Source organism: Petaurus breviceps, unplaced genomic scaffold, assembly GCF_028583685.1.
Source record: "Petaurus breviceps papuanus isolate PSGF00001 unplaced genomic scaffold, PetGlider_PUasm1.0 90849, whole genome shotgun sequence".
NCBI lineage: Eukaryota > Metazoa > Chordata > Mammalia > Diprotodontia > Petauridae > Petaurus > Petaurus breviceps.
The window spans coordinates 14,229,886-14,248,012 of record NW_027187361.1 but is presented as its reverse complement, the minus strand read 5'-3'; the positions used below and the strand labels follow the sequence as shown (position 1 = coordinate 14,248,012).

Below are 18,127 nucleotides of genomic sequence, written 5' to 3'. Positions count from 1 at the left end.
AAGAAAGAAAGAAAGAAAGAAAGAAAGAAAGAAAGAAAGAAAGAAAGAAAGAAAGAAAGAAAGAAAGAAAGAAGAAAAAGGAAGGAAGAAAGGAAGAAAAGCTAGTTCCAAATGCCATCATTACCCTCCATGTGCCCGAGAAGCAGTTTCCTTCCTTTCTTGTCTGCCTCTGGAGCTCTCTTTTTACCCAATTAAATGAAGGCTGCACCATGTGAACCCCTTGTTTCTTATTTTTTCTGCTTTTCCTATAGGCTATAACTTTGCTAGGCTGGGCTATAATATGTTTCAAAGAGATCCCCATATTTCTTTTTAAACTGGAAACCAGAAAACAAATTAGATCATAAGGAATACTGAGACCTGCTTCATAAGTTTACTATAAGGATTAAATATAATTCGATCACTTTCAAAGGTTAAAAAGTGGCCCAGTTCATAGACTGGACTTGCTGTCAGCACCACCTCAGACACTTATGTGACCCTAGCCAAGTCACTTAACTTCTCCCATCCTCATTCTCTTTATTTGTAATTTTTTTAAAAAGACAGTAATAGTATCTATCTCTCAGAGTTGTGAGGATAAAATGAGATAATAGATGTAAGTTACTCCTTTAAAGTCCTGTATAAATTCCAGCTAGAATTATTTAAAGTTCTTTGAAGGGTTAAAACACAATTTCCAAATATAATATTGAGTCATTGTTAATATCTTTTAGAGTGTCAAAAACACAGGTGAAAATATTCAGAAAAGTCCCATTTGCCCCAATAAGACTGGAGGGAGTCAATCACCGAGTATTTTTAAGTACTTACCATGTGTTAAGACACTGTACGTACTAAGCCATCGGCCCAGACCTAAAGGCACAGGTCCAACATGATTCTGCCAAGCTATCTCAGGTTGTTTTTTTTAATATGACTTTATAGGCCTGGGAAGAATTTTTTCCTCCAATATTTGATATTGCTAAACATTTGTATATGACTTTGAGGTTTGCAAACCAGTTTACATACATTATCTCTTTGGATTCTTATGGCAAATCTTTAAGGTAGGTGCTACCAAGTGTTATTTCCCATTTTACAGATGAACAAATATGTTCTCAGAGAGGTTAGATGATGTGCCCTGGGTTCCCCACATGGAAGCTAAGTGTCAGAAGCAGAATTTCACTATGACTCCAACGTCAGCCCTTCATTTTCTTTGCTGTGCTGCTGTTGCTTCATCCAGGCACAGAGCCATGACAATTGTACGGCCTGCTGTATTATTAGCAAGCCAGATTATTAGCACACCCAGAATGGCCTGCTAGCACAGGTCCTTTGATCTGCTTTTCTAAAGGAAAGACAACTTTTAAAGGGGTCAGCAATCTTCTTTTAATGACATTCACTAGTTCAGGGGAAAAGTCAGCACCCTGAATGTGGAGAAAGTACAAACAGAGAAAGGACATTCCATTCACTAGTTCAGGAGAAAGGTCAGCACTCTGAACGTGGAGAAAATACAAGCAGAAATTAGCACGGAGATTCAACAGACAGGGCTCCGTCTGAACAAAGTAATGTAAGCACCTACTTACACCACTAGATCAGGGAAGCACAAACATCTGAGTAATTGGGGGCCTCTTAACAAATGGCTACTCAGAGTCCAGTCCAGGGAATCAAAAGGTCCTTCTCATGAGAGAACCCCCAATGCAAAATACCAACCCCCCAGTATATATAGTTTTCAACTGATAGGCTCAGAGCCAGAAGGCACCACAACCCTGGTGACTTAGGGACTAATTAGCTTCATTCCAAAAGCTGTGAAAGCCTTCCTACAAGCAAGCCTCCCCTTCCCTTTAGGCAATTTCCTCCCCCAAAGGGCTCTATGTGACTCTATGTATCACAGCTGGGAAGGAGCTCAAATCAGTAAAACATCCATGATTGAACATATGTGGTCACAGAGGCCTATTAATGCATGGGGAAAATCTTCCTATTCCATTAATATTACACACACACACACACGCCAGGATTATAACCACTAAAAGAGGGTGCAAGCTTAACAGACTGGACTAGGCAAGGTTATCTATCCTATCGGTGGAGAACCTGCCAATAATACAGCTATCTCTCCCTTGGGCATCTTGCAATGACGCAGATTTGGCAATAGATGCAAATGGGTCTTACTCTAGAGAACTAAGCAGGCTGCCAGAAGCAACCAACAGACATACACTGTCACTACATACATTGAGTGAAGCCCTCGAGCAGGTAGCTGGCAGAGCTTGTTGACCTTGGAATCAGGAAGATGTAAGTTGAAATCCTACTGCAGGCACTGTGACCCTAGGCAAATCACTGAGTCTGTTATTCTGCCTATCTGTAGAGTCAATAATGAAAGGACTTTTCCCCCCTAGTTATTGTAAGGATTGAATGAAATAATATGCCTAAATTATTTCTAAGCTTTTAAGTACCATATGAGCATTAACTATTATTATACTTATACCTTTTTTGATACAATGTTTAACAAAGAAAGGAAAATAAAAATCTGGGTTTTGTGAAATTGAAGAGAGGGGTGGCTAGGTGGCAATGAATAGAGCACTGGCCCTGAAGTCAGGAGGACCTGAGTTCAAATCTGACCTCAGACACTTAACACACTTACTAGCTGTCAACCCCAATTGCCCTCCAAAAAAAAAAAAAAAAAGAAATTGAAGAGAAGATACACCTTCACTTTCACTATGGTAAAACTGTGGAGGGATGCCCTTCAGGTCTTCTGAGGATTTGACACAATGGAAAGATAGTCTCCCCACAATCCTCCTGAACAATAGTCAGGCTCAGATGATATGGCCTGATGCCAACGCCCAGCAGTGCCACAAAAAGAGGGTAGTCAAAGAAGGAGACAATTGGGTCTTCCTCAGGTTGTACTGGAGCCAGCTCAAATCAACTTGAGAGAACTGATAGTTGAAAGTTTCAGCGTGAGCATTTACACTTCAAAAATCACATCAGAGCTTGACTTATTGTTTTGTTGATTTCTAGACTTAAGAAAGTGATGGAGAAAAATGATAATACAGATTGAATTTAAAGCTGTGTCTTACATTTTTAGAAAGCCAGCTGTTAGCAGTAAACCATTAGTCATTGCCCACAATTACAAAGCAGGTATGCTTGAGTTTCGCTCCTACTCAAGAAGGTTTGTTGACAGTACCATTCAGAATACAAAAAGGGAGACCCAGCCAGATACTTCCTTACTGATTTTTCAAAGTGAAAGTACTTACCGGGTATTTTCTTGCTATTTTTTTACAGGGCTCGCAGTACACTCATAAAAATCGGGTGAGTTTGGTCTTTTGTTGTGATCTGATGTCAAAGTGCACTTATAGTAAAAAAAAATCACTCAAACTTGTTACAATCTGGCCTATAAACTTTTGCATGCAGAATAAAACTGAAAATAGCTATGCTGCTCTCTTAGAGAGAATGATACACTATAATGTGATTGTGAGACTTTCCCAAGCTCATATATATTATATATGTATATATACATATATATAATATATTACATATATACACATATGTATATATATATATAAATCTATCAGTCAATCAATTAGCTTAATCACCAGTCATTTTGCTAGACATTGTATATATAGACAAAAATGAAAATAGTCCCTGCCTTCAAAAAACTTACATTCTGTGACGGAGATACAACATGTTCATAGAGAAATATAAAATGAATATATGGGGATAGGAGAGGCAGGCATTAGCAACTGTGCAAATCAGGAAAGGTTTCCTGGAAGAAGTGGTATTTTAGTGGAGCCTTAATGGAATACAGTGTTCAAGAGTTGGAGGTGAAAATGGAAAGCATTCCAGGTATGGGGGATTACCTACATACAAACATGGATGTAGAAGATGGAATATTTAGTATAAGAAACAGCCTTTGCAACACTGTACCCATTATTTAAACACCTCAATACAAAATTGAGGAAATGCTCAGTAAAACATTTTCAAGATTTAGGGTTGCCCTGAAACAAATAAAAACCTTGACATTTCTGTAGCATCCCTCATTCCACAGAATCAGTGACAAATGTGTTTTTCCCCCAATTTTCTTTTTTCCTGGTCCAAGTTGGAGGTACAAGGATCTGCAAAAAATGAGTATGACTTCCCAAATTATCACATGGAGACAGAGTATATCTTGAAAATAAGAGCCAGTCGTCGAGACGGGAATTGGGGTGAATGGAGTGAACCTGTGAACTTTGGTAAGCATGTTTCTGTTTCGTTACATATATGGGAGATACCAGGTGATCTGCTTGACCTCAGTCACTTTGGCAATGCAAAGGCAACCTCACAGACCTAGATTTGCTCTCGTTTCTTCCTATGCTGCCCCTGCCATCCAGGTAGCTCCCACCTCTGGCACGTTCCATTAGGGAATCATCCAGTGAAAAAACATTTTTAAGTGCCTACTATGTGTCAGATCCTGTGCTAAATTATGGGATAGAGAGAAATGTAAAAGCCCCTGAGCTCGCAACCTATGAGGGGAGACAACGTGCAAATAACTACGTACACACAAGTGGGACACAGGATGATTAATCGAAAATAATCAACAGAAGGAAGACCTCCTGTGGCTGGAATTGTAGCTGAGACTCAAAGAAGTCCGAGAAGCCAGGAGCAGGAGCATTCTATGCATGGAGGACAGCCCCTGAAAATGCCCACTGCAGGAAGATGGAGGGTTTTGTTCAAGGAAGAGTAGGGAAGTCAGTATCATGGTATCACAAAGTATGTGGTGGGGGACAAGGCCTAAGAAGACTGGAAAGAGAAGATGTGCAATTCAGAGAACTTTACTCGTTTATTTAAAAGAGTTTGTTTGTTTGTGTGTCCGTGTGTGTGTCTGTGTGTGTGTGTTTGGCACTGTAGATACAACACTGGCCCAGAAGTCAGACTGACATGAGTTCAGATATGACCTGAGACACTGGCTTGTGACTGTGGGCAAGTTACTTAACCCCAATTGTCTCAAAAACAAAAAAGGGTATCATGCAATAAAAGTAAAATGCAAAGTCACTTTTGGGGGAGATACTAAGATGTCCCAGGGCTCAACCTGCACACCCTGTATACTCATTTATGATTGCTACCAGATGAATGGTGATGCTTTCCATTTTTAGAGCTGCCACAAGCTGAAAAGCTGGGAGATATGAGTTCAAGTTTATAATTTGAACTCTCAGTCTTTTTCTAAATAAAAGAAGCCCCTCTTTATTAAAGCATGAACACAAATCATTTAATTAAACGCCAACTGTTAATCATTATACATCAGTAACATAAGATATGATGTAGAGTAAAAAATATATACACACCTCAAAACTACAGGCCTTTGTCACTAACAAGTTTGGGGGGGCAGCTAGATGGTGAAATACATAGAGCACTGGGCCTGGAGTCAGGAAGGCTTGAGTTCAAATCTGGCCTCAGGTGCATTGCTAGTGGTGTGACCCTTGACAAGTCATTCAACGCTGTTTGCCTCAGTTTCCTCATCTGTAAAATGAGCTGGAGAAGAAAATGGCAAACCACTCCAGTATCTGCCAAGAAAACCCCAATGGGATCCCAAAGAGTCCGAAATGACTGAATCGTAACAACAAAACCTGTTATCAGTTATCATCAAACTAGCTTCAACTTTCTGTTATCAAGAAATTCTTTACTTTCTCTCAACTAAAGAAGTGTCTTCAGGTCTTAGGTCTTGAAAATCCCTAAATATCCAGTCATGACGTTCAGGCATATTACATGTAGCTTGTACTATAAAAGTCCTTTCCACAAATTTCCCCTCCAGGCTTAGTTAATTTGGTATGTTGGAGAACTCAGCTCCCTTAGGTCAGGGCTCTATTTGCATTGATTAGTTCCTCTTATGTAGAAGAACTACCTGGTCTCATAGACTCATAGACTTTTAGAATTTATAAGGAACTTAGAGGTCATCTTGTACAACCTCATCATTTTACAGAAGGGGAAAATGAGGCACAGAGAAGTGAAGGTATTTATCCATGATCATGCAGCTAGTTAGTGGGTAGAAGTATAACTGGAACCCAAGTTTTCTAACTCTCAGCCCATATCATATGATGATTCTTTGCTTATCTCAGGGACGGCCTCAAACTTTCTTTTCCCTGTAATTACTAATTTTCAACTTTGCTCATCCAAGTAAGAAAGAGAAAAAAAAGGTACAAAAAAAGTCACCTGTGAAAAAATTCACAACATCTGAGTCAAACTTCCCAAGTATTTCTAGAATTGCACAACTTCAGAAACCCAGAATTGAAAAGGACCTCACAGGCCATCTCTTCCAACCCATAACTCAACAACAATCCTTTCCACAGTCATGCTGACAAGTCCATGTAGCCTCAACCCTAAGACCTCCAGGGATGGTCAAGCCACCACTCCCAAAGAAACCCACTCCACTAATCATTACCGAGCTTTTCTCTTACATCTGGCCATACTCGGTTTCTGTTCTTCCTCATCCTGTCCTCTGTGGCGTTTTTTCATAGGAAACCTTTCAGATAGCTACCATGTTCCCCCACTGAGTCTTCCCTTCTCTACTCTTGTCCCACAAGTTTTTATTAAAGGGCCTAATATGTGCAAGACACTGTGCTTTATGCAAAAATGTCAGTCCCTGCCTTCAAAAAGCTTATGTTCTTCTGGAGGGGAAGAAAGAATACAAAATGTAAATAGTTGAATTTATACCTTATAATTTAAGGAAGGAAACAGTACTTACTTAAAAATCCTCTTCTGGATTCAGCCAATCCTTCCAGGCTCTAGGAATTCAGTCATTATCCTCTATATTAGCTAACCCTCCCAGGTCTCTCACCATCAGAGTGAACCTCTCCTAGATACTTTTGAGTTTGACAGTCTTATCCCAAAATAAGGTTCCCAGAGTTGAACATGACACACCAGATGTAGTCTGCTCGGAATAGGGTACAGGAGGACTATTATCTCCCATTTTTTGCACACTGTCTCCTATAATGTCTTTTTGGCCAATTTTTATAATCCTCTACCCCTTCTCTGGGCGTTATCTATACACTGGTAGCTTTCTAGTTTCTGAACAATATGATATGTAGATCTCCATCTGTCTACGTGTGTTTCTTAAAACACTGTTGTGTTTTTATAGTCCTTGAAAACAAATTCATACATTTGGGGCCTTATTGGTAACTAGGGGACACAGTGGAGAGAGAACAGAGCCTGAAGTCAGGGAAACCAGAGTTCAAATCCACCTCACACACAAGCAGTGTGACTCTGGGCAAGCCACTTAAACTCTATCTGCTGCAGCTTCCTCAACATTAAATGGAGGTAGGAGAGGATAATACCTACCTCTCAGGGTTCCTATGAAGATCAAATGAGATAATATTTGTAAAGTATTTAGTGCAGCAACTGGCATATAGAAGATGCTTAATAGATGTTTGTTTCCTTTCTTTCTTTCTTTCTCTCCATTACAAAAGGCCACTTCTTAAAAATGGTATGCTAAGGATCTAAGACAACTCCAAAAGACTCATGATGGAAAATGCTGTCTGCGTTCAGAAAAAGAGCTATGGAGTCTGAATGCAGATCAAAGCAGACAATTTACTCTCTCTTTTTTTTTTTTTGCTTCTTCTTTCTCATGGTTTTCCCCATTGGTTCTAATTCTTCTTTACAATATGACTAATAAGAAAATAGGTTCAGGGGCAGCCAGGTGGCTCAGCGAGTAAGAGCACCAGCTCCAGTGTCAGGATGACCTGGAAATCGAATCCCCGGCCTCAGACACTTAGCACCCACCCAGAAACACCTGGTCGTGTAACCTTGAGCAAGTTACTTACCCCAATTACTTAGGGGCGGCCAGGTGGCTCAGCGAGTAAGAGCACCAGCCCCAGTGTTGGGATGACCTGGGGATCAAATCTGGGCTCAGATACTCAGCACCACACCCAGAAATAACTGGCCATGTAACCCTAAGAAAGTTACTTTACCCCGATTGCTTAAAAAAAAAAAAAAAGAAAATAGGTTCAATATGAATGTATATGTAGAGCCCATATCAAATTGCATGCCATCTTGGGGTGGGGTGGGAGAGAAATCGGGAGAAAATTTGGAACTCAGAATCTTATGGAAGTGAATGTTGAAAACTAAAAATAAACAAATTTATTCTCTTTATTGCCATGCTAGAATATTGTATGATGATCAACTGTGAATGCCTTAGCTATTCTCTGTAATGATCCAGGATAATTCCAAAGGATTCATAATGAAAAATGCTACCCATATCCAGGGAAAGAATTGGTAGAGTCTGAATACAGATTGAAGTATATTATTTTTCACTTGCTTTACTTTTTATGGATTTTTCCCCCTTTTGGTCTGTTTCTTCTTTCACAATATGACTAATATAGAAAAAAATAAAGTCTATCTTGTCTCTGAAAAAAAAATGGCATGCTACAAGTACTTCTTAAAAACATGGTTACTAAATCTTACATCCAGATCTACTCTCTGAGGCTAAGAAAAACAAATCTAATATCTCTTCCACTTCAAGTTGCTTCCATAGGTGAAAGTAATGATTGTAGCCCCCTAAGTCTCTTCTCCAAGCTAAGTAAATATCTCAAATTCCTTTAATCAATCATTGCCTAGCATAGTTTTGAATCTCCTCCATTTTTATTGATTGTATTTCAATTACCAAATAACATTTCAATGGAAAATCAAAGAAGTTAACTACCTTATAAGATAATGAAAAAATTATGTCATGGAAGATATTTGTTTGTTTTGACTTTATCAGTAACATTGAGCTAATGAATAGTTCGAATAGTAATGGAATTACAACTTTGTGCACCTTTATTGGGGACAATTTCTCAGTAATTTATCATAATACCCATTAAAAACTGAAATAGTTGATGTTAATAGTTAATGTTTCATTAAATTGCAGAGGTATTGGGATTTTTTTCTTCTCTTTTCTCTTTTCCAGGAGGTTATAAAGAACAAAAAAGTAGTCCCATATATATTTATGTATTGGTGGTGTTTGGGACAGCTCTCTTTGCACTGCTTATCATGTTTGTCTTTAAAAGGTAACAATATTTTGCAATTAAGTTTTATTAACAAATGAGAGAAGCAATGGTTTGTACTGGATAGGCACTTGGTGAATTTGTTGTTTTTTAGTGGTTTCAGACATGTGATCCCATTTGGGATTTTATTGGCAAAAATACTGGAGTGGTTTGCCATTTCTTTCTCATTTGTAATTCAAATGAGATGTTGGTAGTATGTGAAAGTACTTTGTAAACTATAAAACACTATATAGATATAGCATGGTATGATTTCAATATCGGACAGTCAGTTCTGCTATTAACACTTATTTCAAAAGTGAAAAATTGTCCCCAACACAAATATGTTATAGAATATTTTGAGCATATTTCAAATTTTGACTTTGCTTCTATGCAATTTCTCCTGAGAGAAACAGTGAAAGAGCTCAAAAAATACGTCCCTTCCCAATAATTCACAAGCTGTAATCCTTCCAATGCTCACTTTCACAAGCAAACATCAGGTTTTGTCAAGGTAAAGTGCCATATATACACCATATCTTCTGGTGTAACAGGAGGTGTGGGGAGTGTAGGGCTGGTCCATACCACCCCCTCTCCCTTCCACCAGGCCTCCTGCCCTGACGACCGGAGTTGTTGCCTGCCCAACTTGCTCCTGCAGTCCAAGGCACAACAACAGCCAAGGCCCATCCCAGATGGAGCCAGATTGCAGCATTTATGTATTTCTTATCTATTTAACACGTATAAAACTGTTACCATCTTTATTAGGTTCCTATCTTTTTTTCTTTGATTTGTCATTTGTGAAGTCTTTGAGCACATTTGACTATTTTATACAATTCTCTATTTATAGGCAACTAGATATCAAAGTGGGAACCTGGAGTCAGGAAGCCATGAGTTCAAATGCAGCCTCAGACACTTAATAGCAATGTGTCTTTGGAGAAATTGCTTGATTTCGGTCCACTTCAGTTTCCTCATCTGTAAAATAGATGCATAATAGCACCTATAATCCAGGGTTGTTGTGAGGATCAAATGAGATAATATTTGCAAAGTACCTTGAAGCACTATAAGTGTAACGATTCTTATGATCTTTCATGTTCCAATGCTGTCTGTCACTCAACACAAAAAATAGATCTTTCTTATTCCAGTATTCTTTGGAAGACTGATATAGCTGCAAAGCTTAGAATACTACAAAATCCAAAGAATCAAAATTGCAAGTTCCCCAAAATGCAAAAGAAAGATAGATAGGAGGCAAAAGTAGGCTGCAGCATATTGTCGATGAGAACTCCCCAAAAGAGACATATGGGATCTCCTTGAGAATCTGTGTGATTAGAAAAGTCACATACCGAGAGCAGGGGTGACAGATGTAGAGTCTAATGGCTTTTGCCAGGATCCATGGAACATTATAATGCAATAAGACATAATAATAGCATTATGCAGTAATGACAATAGAGCCTAATATAATGACGCCCTCTAGCATGCAGGTAGATTCCCACTTAGGGGGATTTATAGGACGATGCAACATGAATTACACAGTGTGAATCGCTGTCTTCGCTATAAAAGGGATTCATTTCAGCTGATTAGTGTATTCTCCTCGTAATAAGAAGTTAGAGCTTAGATTCATTGAAATATTGAAGTATTTACCAGATGAATCTTCTGACTGGTCAATTTGCCTGAATCAAGCAAGTATGATTTGCAGTGTATGGGATAGGCTCAGAGAAAATGTACCACCTAGTTACCCCTTTCCTGGCTTTTGCCTTTTGCTATCCCATTGTCCACAATAAGATTAGAATAATGGAGAATGTTTGAAATAGATGTAGAGTCCATAATGGACCACATTCTATGTAAGTATTTAGTAATATAGCACTATCCAAAAGCCGGCATGCCATCTGGAAACATCTGCTACCTACATTTCTTCATCTCATTATTAATATAAACATTTTGAGCACTTGTTTGCACCCTGAATTATTTCTATTAATTGAACCATTTGCTTTTGACATATTATAAACCTGGGAATGGTTGAACCCACAGGCAGGGTTTTGTCCCTAAATACTAAAACAAATGCTCACGTTAGAATACAGATCAGAATGCAAATAACCTTATCTTAATCATAAAGGGAATTTTTTAAAGCACAATACTTAAAATAAGTCATGAAATGTGAATAGAAAATGAACCTGAAAATGGTACAACACTAATACCGTTCTCTAAGACCAGATTAAAGCAAGAAAGAACTTTGGGCTGCCTAACCCTTTAAATACAGAAGGGCACTTGTCAGATACAGTCTGTAACCCCTTACCTATCACATAATCCCTTCCAGAATCCTAACTTAAATTCAAGGGAGCCATTAAGTATCTAGAATGTTCAAAGAACTGGATGGAAAGCTGGGCTGGCCTTTATCCCATGAGTCAGCAGGACATTGGCATTAATGGACTTCCTTGTCAGGACTATATTGACTTTGGCAGATTAGAAGAGTCATGCTGTACAGTTTTCATTAATTTTCTCCCCTCTTTCTTCCCAGGTACTATGTCATGCAAAGGTTATTTCCCCAGATTCCTCAGATTAAAGACAAAGTGAATACCTGTGATCACCTGGACAAACAGGTAAGATACCCTTACTATATATCATTCACTATCCTTACTTCAAAAACTGTGACAAGTAGACAGAGAGATTTGTGTTGTGGAAGATGGGAGGAGGAGATACCTCCCTATCTACAATATCAATCATGGGAAAAGGGACCCTTGTTTATTGTCTGACCTAACCCATAAGAGGATACAGGGTTAGTACCTTGTGTGATCAGATGCCAGGGGCTCCAGTGAACAGAAGTGTCCCTGAGTTTTGTCACTACAGGTATCATAGGATTAGAGCTGGAAGAGACCACAGAGGTCATATAACCGACCACCCCCATTTTAGAGGTGAGAAAACTGAGGCCTAGGAGGCAAAGCCATGTATTAAGTTCACACAGAGTTTAAGGGTCAAAGGCAGGGGTTGAACCCAGTCCCTTAATACTGGACTAACATATATTACGCGAAGGGGTGAGGACAGGTTTCCATGTCCTCAAGTGAAAAGGGGCTTCCATTCCTCCCATTCAAGGAGTTTCAGCTGCAAATCCTCCTGGCCCCAGGTTATCCAAGTTACAGTTCTGGTACCATGAGGAGGAATGGCTTCTGCCTTTCTGGGGAGGTGTCAAATCTAGACTGATGTCTTCTTTATTCTAAGTGTGGGGCCTCCAGAGCGGGATTCATTCACCAGGGTCCTATTTCTCCCTAACACAAACCTCCCCCCTTGTCCCAACCTCCTTCCTCTCCCTCACCAAATCACCAAATTCACCACCTCCGAGGCCCTGAAGTATTTGTTGGACTACATACCTTTGTGGCTCTGTTTTGGCTCCTGAAACCCATGCGTGAATTCCTGAGAGAGACACCAAGAGGGGCAGAGATGGAGATAGATGGACAGATGAAGAGAGAAGGGAGAGGGTGAAGAAGAAAGAGAGAGAAGAGGGAAGAAGAGAGAGGAGAAAGGGGGAAGAAGAATGCAAAGTAAGGCAAGGTCAAGGAATAAGATAAATAAGAAAATCTAGGCCCTCTCTAAAGGGCACAACTTCCAAGGGCATTCATTCCTTCAATCCACAGAGGCGCTTTAAAGATGAAAGTGCTATCCTGGAAAATTGGAGGAGGGGGGAGGATACATGAGAGAGCAGATTGGGGGAGGGGGTATTCAGTGGGATCGCTCTTTTGGGGGGGCGGTAGGGGAAAGATGGGGAGAAAATCTAGAACTCAAAATCTTGTGGAAATGAATGATATAAACTAAAAATGAACAAAAAAATTAAAAAAAGAAAAGAAAATAGAGAGAAAAAAAGGTGAAAATGCTAGGGAAAAATCTGACAGTTTTAGTGCCAGTGTAACTCAACAGTGAAGAAAGTGTCCAGGACAAGGGACTGAGTAGTCTTGTATGTTCTGGTCAGACCAAAATGAGACTATTGCATTCACTCTGGAGCACCGCATTTTATGAAGGGCATTGATAAAATGGAGAGAGTCTAGGGAAGGGCAGCCTTAATAGTGAAGATCTTCCCTCTCAACATGTGGTTAGCCTAGGAGAACCTGTTATAGAATGTCTGCTCATGCTCCACAATCTGTCTCTACAAGGCAATTCCCCTTAACTTGATCCCAATTCTCCTGGAAGAAACTCCCTAGCACCGTCCACATGAAAATTCCAGCTGAGACTGTCTGACCGTGAGTCACATCCCTATGACAGATCTTCAAGCAAAATCCTGATGTTTCAGAATGTTTGTTGCTAATATTGATGACTGGGATTTATACAGAACTTTGAGGTTTACACAGCACTTTACAAATCTCATCTCATTTTATCCTCAGAACAACCCTGGGATATAGATGCTATTGTTTTCCCCATTTTACAAATGAGGAAAGTGAGGCAGGTTTAAGTGACTTCCCTAGGGACACATAGTGAGTGTCTAAGTCTGGATTTGAACTCAGGTCCTCCTGAGATGAAGTCCAATGTCCTATCTACCATGCCATCAGCATCCTTTTTAAAAAACTTTATATCGAGATACATATGTACTATATGGAGATATATATGTGGCCTTGAGGCCACATTTGACCTTCTAGGTTCTTAGATGCCACTTTTTGACTGAGTCCAAGTTTTACAGAACAAATCTTTTTATTAAGGGGATTTGTTCTGTGAAATTGGGATTCGGTCAAAGGGCTGCACTTGAGGACTTAGAGGGCCACATGTGCCCTTAAGGCCACAGGTTCCCCACCCCTGGTGGTCTCTGAGATCTCTTCCAACTGAAATTCTGTGATACAATTAAGCAAAAAATAGAACTTCTTCCTTGAAGAAGTTAGTAACCTAATTGTTTAAATCATTACACATTAAATAATATTGCAAAGCAATTCATCTCATAAGGAACCAAATGAGTGGTTTTGTTTGGGATGAGATGGCTTAGACTTGTGATTTCATCAGTGTAGGGAACTCCCAGTGTGAACACTCCTTCCACCAATTCACATAGGCATCACAGAGAGAGTTTTAAAGAGGCACTGAGAAATACCCAAAGACTTATCCACTGTCACATAACTTATATAAGTCAAATGAGTAATCCAGGGGGAAAAATATTTAAAGACTGGAGGTCACTTGCACTTTCAACTCATAGAATCTTAGAACACGAGACCTGGTGTTCTAAGGATCATAGATTTAGCATAGGACAGGACCATCAAAGTCACCTAGTCCAACTCTCTAATTTTACAGTTGAGGAAACTGAGATCCATAGAGGTCAAAAGTCTTACCCAGTATCACAAAGATAGTAAATGGTAGATCCAGAGTTAGGAACTCAGGTCTTCTCATAATGAACCCTGCCCTTTCCACAATACCACACTGGAGATACTATCAGTCATGTGTCCTCTTCCTTTTACAGATGTGGAAAATGAGATCCAAAGTGGTTACATTTAAGGCACATGTGGCAGAGTTGGCACTTAACCCCGGTTCTTCTGATTCCCAATCCAGGGATAGCATAGAGCTATCTGCCTTTATCAGCACTTCTGATCTTTTTTCTTGGTCACTAGTATCATTAACTTTTTCTGATGTTTTTATAGGAGGAAAAATGACTGTCATACATTTATAAAGCTTGCAAAAATGTACTAAAACATCACTTCTGCTTTTCTTCTCTTCCTTAGATCATCTGGGAAGAATTTAAATATCCAGAAAAATGTGAAGAAATAATGACTATAGATGTAATAGGATGATGTCTAATGGTCATAGGAGCGTGGGAATTTTCCTAATACTACTACTTGTTGGAGTTCCAGGAAATTTTATTTTTTTATATTTTGGTTATCAAAGCAGAGAGGTAGTTTGGTGTGGGTAGAGAACGAGCTTCAAAACCAAGACCTTATCCCTCCTCCAAACATTCTTGTTGCTGTTAAGGGCACCGCTCCCTTCCCGTCCCCGACATTTTCAACCTTGGAATCATTGCTGACTTTTTCCTTTGGTACCCACCCCCCATCTCCAATCAGTTGCCAAATTTTGTCAATTCTACTTCAACAACTCTTGATTCCATCCCTTTCTCTCCATTCACATGACCACTATATCTCGTTGGGCCTCTTTACTGCTTTCCTGGATTGCTTCAGTTTTCCTGCTTTCATTCTTTCCCCATCCAATCTATCTTACACACAGTTTTAAAATTAATATGCCTGATCCAACAGTATAAATACTACTGGGTTCAAAGGTTGCTGCACCCAATCCTCCTCCACTAAGGGGCCCTTGATTGAACCCATGCGTGTAGTCCAGACTGAGTTCAGTCCTAGAGGACTCTAGCCTCTGGTGAGAGAGGGCCAGACTCCTTTTCTCTCACTCTTTGGCAGTTTATGCTCCTACCCTGGGCAGCTAGGTGGTGCAGTAGATAGAGTGCCAGCCCAGGAGTCGAGGACCAAAGTTCAAATATGACCTTAGACACTTTCTACCTGGGTGACGCTGGGCAAGTCACTTAACCCTGTTTGCTTCAGTTCCTTTTCTACAAAATGAGCTGAAGAAATAACAAACCTCTCCAGTATCTTTGCCAGGAAAACTCCAAATGTGGTCATGCAGAGTCAGACACGACTGAAATGATTCAATGATAACACTCCTACCCTGACACCTGAGAGGAAAGTTTACTTAAAGCTTAGGTTTGGGTTCATGTCTAAGGTCTTCCCAAAGGCAAAAGTAGAATAGAACCCAATATTAAATGTAATTCATACCTGAGAGACAGAGTGGGATGGTTACTGAACCTGTGACCTCATTGGCATAGTAAACTCCCAGTGTGGAAACTACCCCTTATGAATGCATGTCTTCACCTCTCTTCAACTTATAGGGCTAGAGAATTACTTAGAACCTTGAGAAGTTAAGTGACTAGCCCAGGATCACCTAGCTAGTATATGTCAAAGGCAGGACTGAAATCCAGGGCTTCCTGACTTCAAGGTCAGTTTTCTATTCACTATGCCAATATTTATTTCCTATACAAAAAATAAATACTTTACATAAAGGGTTCTAAAAAAGTGTGCATTGACAGAAAACTTAAACCCAACAATCAGCAGTAATAGCTACAGAAATACTCTGCCAGGAAATTGAGAATTAAAACCATCCAAACATAAAGCATTTGCTAGAACTGCTAACTAGCCATTTCATATTTCATCTCATTTCTGCACTGTCCTTCATCTTATGGCCAGAGGTCATTTTCTCTCCAAGAAAATTGGAGTAGTTGGCAGGAACTCCTTCCCAAATCCATCTGGCACTATCTGGAGACTCCGAACCTCCAGACCTCAGTAACTTCCAAGGTAACCTTTAAACCTGAACGTGTGCACCTCATGGTCAGTGTTTGATCACTTAGGACCAGTCAAATAAACACAAAGCAGAGGAGGCAGCCAGAGAACCTGGTCAAACTGACCTAACTGACCCCATCAGCCCTGTTTGAATTGCCACATGGGAAAAGTTGACATGCTGTTGGAACAAAGAGAAAGGGATTCGCTTTTATTTATCCCTCATGGAACAGACTAGGACAATACTAATATGACCTGCATTTAGGAAAAAAAGAGAAAAACTGAGGGAGAGTCATCCCCTTTTACAGATGCACTGAGTCAGTGTGTCTTTCCAAATGAAGCCATGTGTCCTGAGATCCAACATAATGACCATGAATTCTCCCTGTCATCTCCTATCCATCGAGCTAAATTTATTTTATAAATTGGATTTGTGGACACTTTTCACACTGCTTGTCCCAACCTTCTGTTAATGCAAACAATTACTATCTATGTCTCTACCTATTTTTCCAGATATTTCAAATACTACCCTAATGAACTTTGCATGCTAATTCAACAAGTCTACTAGCTGTTTTATATGGCAACATGCCATCTCTCACTTTTATGCCTTTGAACTGGCTGTCCTCCATTCCTAAAATGCATGCCCTCCTCATTTTTACTTCTTAAAATTTCTAGCTCTTTCAAAGTCTGGCTCAGGAGGCATTTAGCATACTAAATCTTTCCTGATTCCCCTTGATTGCTAGCATCCTCTCCTCCCTGAATTAATTACCTGTGTGAAGGATACTGTTCTTTTAAGTTTCTCCAATTACTGAAGTGGTTACTCTAATGATAGCTTCTGAGATAGATGTTGATTTTTAATGTGACAAACTATAATTTATTTGGAGCTTTGAATAACAGGACCATTCTATGGTTATGGAACAAATGTAATTTGTCCAATTATAAAGAGATCTGAGAATTTGGCTACCAACTATAAACTGAAATTGGGGGTGACATCCTCTGAACCAATAAAAATATGAGTGAAAGAAGAGAACAAAAGATGAAAGAACCAATTTCGGAACTACAACAGCTGACCTTGAAGCTGGAAGTGATTGCTGTTATGTTTGAAGAATAAGTCCAACTGATGAGAGAAACAGTTTAGAAAAAAGAAATCAATGATGCCACCCAATAGATTGCCTAGTTTGACTGATATGTCACACCCTCCAATGTGTTTGTTAAGTGTTACAGGGGTTAACTGAGCTTAATAGTGGAAACATGTCTAACACAGAAGCTATATTCATGAAGGAACTTTCCTAGACCTTTTCTGTGACATGAAGAAGAAACTGAAGTTTACAATTCCAAAATTTTGAGTTATCCCCAATTGGGAACATGTTTGTTTGCTTGTTTTTCATTCATGTATCTCCTTGGCAAGGAAAAGGCACTGTGTGCCCACTCTCCCTCAAGGGTATATATGTATAGGTTGAGATGTATTTATTATTCATGCACTTACTTTCTATGATGTAATTATCATTTCTTTTGCATGAATGTTAAGTAAATAATGTGTTACTATATAAAAGTGTTGTTATTATTATCATTGGTGCTAGTCTGTGAAAATGGATGCTTATCAGTGGGGGCTTAAGAGCTAATGTTATAATTGGGGGGGGAGGGGTATTCCTCCCACAGCAGAGTTACTTAGATCCTGGTTGAATTTTGAATGTAACCACTCTGTGATTTGTCCTTCTCAGAACAAATGAGGCATTACAATGTGAGAATATGTTGAATGAGTGAGTAGCCCATTCTACTCACTACTCATGCTCACATGCCCAGTGTAAGCAGTATAAAGCACTACAATGTGGTGACCGCAATAAACACTTGTTACACATGCATACATTATATTCCCCCCCTTGAGAATATGGATCATATTTT

The 18,127-nt window shown here is 39.5% G+C and overlaps 1 protein-coding gene across 5 annotated transcripts in view; it reads left to right on the top strand.

The window, feature by feature from the left end:
- Nucleotides 1-17,777, top strand: part of CSF2RA (colony stimulating factor 2 receptor subunit alpha) — a 65,153-nt gene extending 47,376 nt beyond the window's left edge. For 3 of the 5 annotated variants that reach the window (XM_069072896.1, XM_069072895.1, XM_069072898.1), the window contains 5 exons: nucleotides 3,235-3,261; nucleotides 4,049-4,181; nucleotides 8,867-8,966; nucleotides 11,449-11,530; nucleotides 14,615-17,777. In XM_069072896.1, the coding sequence (XP_068928997.1) occupies nucleotides 3,235-3,261; nucleotides 4,049-4,181; nucleotides 8,867-8,966; nucleotides 11,449-11,530; nucleotides 14,615-14,683 (411 nt within the window). In that variant the 3' untranslated portion in view covers nucleotides 14,684-17,777. Of the gene's footprint in view, nucleotides 1-3,234; nucleotides 3,262-4,048; nucleotides 4,182-7,388; nucleotides 8,337-8,866; nucleotides 8,967-11,448; nucleotides 11,531-14,614 lie in introns of those variants that run through there. The other 2 variants (XM_069072899.1, XM_069072900.1) reach the window with 2 other exon arrangements.
- Nucleotides 17,778-18,127: the final 350 nt, after the last annotated feature.